The 6,000-nt window shown below is 41.1% G+C and overlaps 1 protein-coding gene across 3 annotated transcripts in view; it reads left to right on the top strand.

Annotated features, from left to right (window-relative positions):
- The window catches only part of LOC110523216 (nuclear receptor subfamily 6 group A member 1-A), a 189,677-nt gene extending 183,913 nt beyond the window's left edge, over positions 1–5,764 (top strand). For all 3 annotated transcript variants that reach the window (XM_021601715.2, XM_021601716.2, XM_021601717.2), the window contains 2 exons: positions 233–385; positions 895–5,764. In XM_021601715.2, coding sequence (XP_021457390.1) covers positions 233–385; positions 895–1,031 — 290 coding nt within the window. In that variant the 3' untranslated portion in view covers positions 1,032–5,764. The remainder of the gene's footprint in view (positions 1–232; positions 386–894) is intronic.
- The last annotated feature ends 236 nt before the right edge of the window (positions 5,765–6,000 follow it).

The raw sequence follows: 6,000 nt of genomic DNA on the forward strand, positions 1-6,000 counted from the left end.
TGATAAAATGGGTGCTGGGCTAATTTTTACACTGAAAAAAAAAAATGGAACCTATGAAATATAATCTGAAATGTCAGTAGATACTGTGCATATTATTGTGTGTGTGTGTGTATCTATTTAATTCATATTTTATTAAACCAAGTCTTGGCAATGAAGGCAGCACAACTTTATTGTTTTAAAGGGACGTCTGTATTAGTCGTCATCATAATCCGTAACCCTCTCCTCTGTGCAGATATCCGAGGGCTTACCAACGTTTCTCAGCTGGAGAAGCTGAACAAGCGCTACTGGTATGTGTGCCAGGACCTAGCTGAGTACAAGTACCCTCACCAGCCCAAACGCTTCCCTGAGATCATGATGTGCCTCCCTGAGATCCGCCACATTGCCGGTGAGTACATACAGTTCATTCAATTTTCACCTTATAATGCAAACCCTTTTCAGCTCTGACTGATAGCCATTTTCACTGTAAGGTGTGCAATATGTATTATGCATATGGCTATACGAAACGTGTACAGTGTGTATGACATGGGTAATGTGCAATGTGTGTACTATGTTATGTGCCGTGTTTATTTTGTATACAGCACAGTGTGTCTAAGGTTAAAGTTCATCCTATCCTATTTTAGGATGGCATCAAGGGAAAACATTATACACCCCAATGTATGGTAAATAATGTACTGTAATAGATCTGTGGTTGTGAATACTGTGCACGTCAATGTCCATTGGATTTGCTTGGGGGATAGATGTGGATTAAGAGAGGTTGTTTTCTGTGCTTACTGTCTTTGATGGTGCAGTACAAAAATAAAACAAATTGTATGGAAAATGTATGCACTCTCTGGATAAGAGCATATGCTAAATGACTAATGTGTAAAATGTAATGTAAACGGTCGTTCCTTCCAGGGAAGCTAGTGAACGTTCCGTTGGAACAGCTCCCCCTGCTGTTTAAGGCCGTCCTACACTCCTGCAAGTTCAGCCCCAACACCCTCCGAGCAGGCACCACCACCTGCCTGACAACAGGCCTCATCCCCGGCAACTGAGCCACGCCTCTCAAAACCCACCGTTCACCTGAAGGAGGGGGGGACCCCCTTCTTTCTTTTGTGAATGTGACAGAATTGTTTTTCTAAATGTATTTATTACACGACAGATCTGAATGTATTCTCATCTACGCAGAGCACACGCCTCTGCAATAAGAAATGCACAACCAATGCATCGTTCAGATGTGTAAGTGCAGTTTACAAGTATGTGAAGTGTTAACATGGTAGCTATTTTTCGTATAGATTTCCAGGAAGTTTTTAGTTTGTTTGGGGATCCACTAGAAAACGCTGTTGTAACTGAAAGACTACCTCAGGAAGTGTTTGTTGTGTTTTCAGTGGACATATGCCTGTGTCAGTGAAAAGATAACTTCAGCAGTCTTTGGTATGTTTGTACTATCCTCAGCTACAGTAAAGTACATGAGATATACTTCCCCAATGTGTTTTTTAAAAAATCAATGCGGCGTTAATGATTGTTACCAAAGGTCTCTAAAGATACACTCAGTTACTAAGTGTAGTTGAATTGAGTTTTAATATATACTACATGCTATACATTTAGCTTTTTAAGATTAGTTACATTTATCATGGTGGGGGTGGTGTGGTTTCTCAGGTGGCATTGGTATATCTACTCCCAACACGTCTGCCAATAGTGACAGATGAGATGTCCCAAGCTGCCTTCACTGATGCCTTGTTTCCCATCACTAGTAATGTCAACATAAAGTGGCGGCAAATTCAAGCCTCTTTTTCATTTACATTTCTACTCAAGCCCTTTAGCGAGTAGAAATTCAATTTAGTCAAAATTGATACGGGTATTTTTAAGGGGAATGGTAAGTGGAAGTGAAGGAGAATCTTTCATGTTTCCAACTACACTTGAAAGATTTTCCGATGGAAGATTGCATTTCTTGATCAATCAATTAATTAACTGAAGGACCACTCTGGGATTGGTGATGATAGGCCAGTAAAGTGTTACTGTCCCAGTCGACCTTCTCCTGAGATGTACCAGTTACTCCAGATGCCTGGGAGGACGAGAAGTGCAATATGCACACTGTTGAAAACCCAGGGTGTGGGTGTGTTTTTTTTTTTAAATAGATGTGAAATGCTGCCAATAGTGGCAAGCTCAGCCATAGTTCAAGAGTATTGTTGTTGTGCATTCTACTCTTTCAAGAGACATGTTCAAAGCAAAATCCCACCTGTGACCTCTAGGGTCACAGGGATTGTTATGTCTGCATGTGCATCAACAAAAATGTTGCAGCTGCCAGTTAATGTTTTCTGTGATATTTTCTCACTCGAGTTCGTCAGAAGTTGAGTTCTAAACAGGGTAAGGCGGAAGTTTGGTGTACTGCACTCAGAAGTTACTCAGGATCACTTTGTTGAATTGCGCGTTTAGTATTAGTAGTTGTAGGTTTTGGGGGACGTCGTAAGTAGCCGTCTTGTCTTTTGGGGTCTTTTTTTTCTGTAGGGGAGTTGTTGTATTTGTGTGGGTGTTTGGACTATATGGAATAGAATACGATTTTAATGGACTAATAAGGACACAATTTGGGTTCTGAATTGATGTAAGGCTCTGTGGTTAGACTCATATTCACTTGTATTCTCAGGTGTGTTACAAACAAGGCAAAAAAAGGACAATATGTTTTTTGAGCAAAGTGCAGCAGTGACCAGACTCAGTCAGTTAGAAGTGTTACATCAGAACTGTAAGGAAATACATGTTGTAAGGGCAAACTGGCATCAGATCCATGGAGTGCACCCCTCCCCTTCAAAGCATTCCAAATCCAACTGAATGTATGTGTTATATCTATTGAATGTTTACATATTTGCACCAGACAATGATTTAAGTGAAGGGACTGTGCCAGAGTTGATGGTTTTGCTATAGGTCCTCAGTCGGAGCCAGTTGTGGCATTTTGACTAGAAGTGCCTCTATCGTAGCCATTCTGTCAACATCTTGGATACACATGTCTTTGAACAAACTGGGAATTGATGCGTATTCGTAAGTGAATTAATCACATCTATTCAATGTCCCGCTTTTGTCTGTTTTTATTCAACTTTTAACATTTGTAATTTACTTGGAATGTATTTTGTTGTTTTCTAAGAATGTTTTGCATATCAATTAGATTTGATTGTTTGAAGTGAAGGTGACTAGGATTTTTCTTTTTTTTAAGTCAGTGGCTGAATCTCAAATCATTCCCTTTACCGCACCCCCCTGGCCAGCCATTTGCACATACACGTGTGCCTCTGCCATATGCATAAGTGTCCCAAAGCTGAGGGAGTGGAAATGATCAAGGGTGTTGGGGCTAATTAGACCCTTCTATAGCCACTTCGACCAAGCCAGAAAGGCTGCAGGCTCCAGAGGGAAGTGCTATCCGGGGAGGGGGACAGGAGTCTATCACCGGCTGGGCTGAATGCGTCGACACCTAGAGGTAATACGACGTCAGGAAGAACTACGCCCTCTAGTGGTCTAGGCGCCAACTTGAAGCACCGCGAAATGTTAGGAGTTTGCATAATTTCATACAAAAGAGTGGACAAGTGTTCCTAATTATATATGTGCATTTGTTTGTGTCTCTTTCTGATGCTTGACACGTAAAATATGAAACATCTCCCAAATTAAATGTTTGACTGTTGTGGTCATTATATTGTAAAACAACGAGGAATTGTATCATTTTGAATTTCATGCCCGTTTTATTATTTAAATGTTGATCTGGAATTGCATCGTTCAAGCTAACGCCGAGACCCTTAGTAGTTCTTCCTGACGTCGTATTACCTCTAGGTGTCGACGCAGTCAGCCCAGCCGGTGATACACTCGTGTCACCCGGCGATGAGCAGCTACATAAAGCATCCTCCATTCATGCTGCAAAGGCGTCGGTTTCCTCCTTAACTAGCTTTAATGGCGAGCAGCCCTAAAATACCTGGGAAAATATGCATACTGTCTTAATAAAACACAATTTTCTACCACCATGATGCTACTTCCGGACGTTGCATGCAGCCTTCAGACAGGGGCAAACAACAGACTGGTGCAACCTAGCATGGTGGAGGAAAATTGTTTAATTAAGACAGTACGCATATATTCCCAGTTTTCTTTAGGGCTGCTCGCCATTAAAGTTAGTCTAGGAGGGAATCGTCACATTTGCAGCCTAAACGGAGGATGTTTTATGTCGTTTCTAGTCAAGGGGGGACACTAGCATATTACCGGCTGGGCAGATCACCGTGGGACGTCAGAGGGCAAACGACGTCAAAAATAATATTGCCCTCTGACAGACCTTGGGGCTGCATTCAAGTCACGAGTGTGTCCCAAAGTTGATGGGTTTATTGAGCCCCTCTTTACTCTCGTTTCGTCAAGTGACAATTGAGGGTCCTCCGAGTGAGTTGGTAGTGAAAAAGTGAGAGCCGGTTTGGGATATAACTAGTATTCTGTCCCAGTCATTTACCAGAAACAAGGTAGACATCTTGGAGATGCATGGTTTGCGATGCATGTGTTGGCCTGTAGGTAGGTGCTATCTGTCAGTGGTGCCCAGTTTAAGGGGCATCCTGCAGCTCAGGGATTCAAATTGACAGGGAAGCTCTGCTTTGGTTCATGGTTGACATGTTTGATATTTGTTGACCGGTGTGTGTTTTAATGGATGTTGGCTTTATAATTGAGGAACCTTTTAATCTTGCTCAATTGCATCCTGCAGCTCAGGGATTAAAATTGACAGGGAAGCTCATCTTTGGTTCATGGTTGACATGTTAGATTTTTGTTGACCTGCGTGTGTGTGTGCCTTTTTAATCTTGCTCAATTTAAGTGGTAACGGTCCCTAACCACTAAGTGTCAAAAAGAATAGGGCCAGATCATCACAACACCTTTGCCTCTGACACAAACAATTACATTTACGCTCATAACTCTTTACTCTGCTGTGCTGTGTTACAATCAACACTTTATTTTATTTGAGGGAACACTATTGGGGTCTTATGCATAAAGCCATTATACACTTTATTGAAGTGGTGACTAACAACCTCTCGCTTATTTTCAATACGTATTTGTCAACATCGTTTTTCTCATTCTCTTTGATAGAATGTATCAATCAAAAGAAAGGCTTTTGAATTGCAGTGATATCAGGTGTCATATCATGTTTTAGGGGGGCACAATGCTTTGTTTGTTTATGTTGTTCTGGGTTTAAAAAAGTTGCAGGCAGAGAAATTAAAAAGTTAAGATGTGATGTTCTACTGTAACATGTTGTTTCTTAAAGCTACAATCCTTTGAAATAATAACAAAGGGACACCCCACCTCTGTTTTGGTAAAAATCTGAGGGATGGGCCTGGAGAAGTGTTACCACTCTCAAATTCATAGACAGAGCTATGGATGCAAGGACTGACCATCCCATGATATAAACAGTCTAGTTTTTGCCATGTTTTGAGGCTATAAAGTGTTTTTTAAATATATTTTCTTTGTTTACAAACATCGGAGCAAAACAAGCTACGTTATATTTTGGATTCTGATGGGGTACAACAATTGAACTCATGATGCGTTTATAAGTACAAATGTTCAAGAATCAATGGCCTATGTATCATTAATCCGTGAGGCCAAAAATTGATGTTGCAACTAAGGATTCTAGCTTTAACCTCCAACATGGGTTTATATACTTTGTGTCCATGTGTCTGCCCTGACTGTAACTTTGACTACCTGTGGCTATCAGAGCAATACGTGTTCAAAGCATGCATAGAATGTCAGGACTTGAAACTAAATAAACATGAACCTTATGCAACTGAGAGACCAAGGCCTCAATGTTTTTATTTCTCTCCCTTTGCCCAAAAATGTATAATTGACCAAAAGTAAAATTTCAGATGAATGACCCCAGCTTATCCATTTAGGATGCGCTCTCAGAATGAATGTCTGTGACCCTCCACTCCCCGTTTGTTCTCCACGCCTTTGAGATGGCATACGACGGGCACAAATGAAAATAGCCACTGATCACCCATCATATAGGGTGCCTATTTTAAGAGGCAT

Source organism: Oncorhynchus mykiss, chromosome 5 (assembly GCF_013265735.2).
Source record: "Oncorhynchus mykiss isolate Arlee chromosome 5, USDA_OmykA_1.1, whole genome shotgun sequence".
Taxonomy (NCBI): Eukaryota; Metazoa; Chordata; class Actinopteri; order Salmoniformes; family Salmonidae; genus Oncorhynchus; species Oncorhynchus mykiss.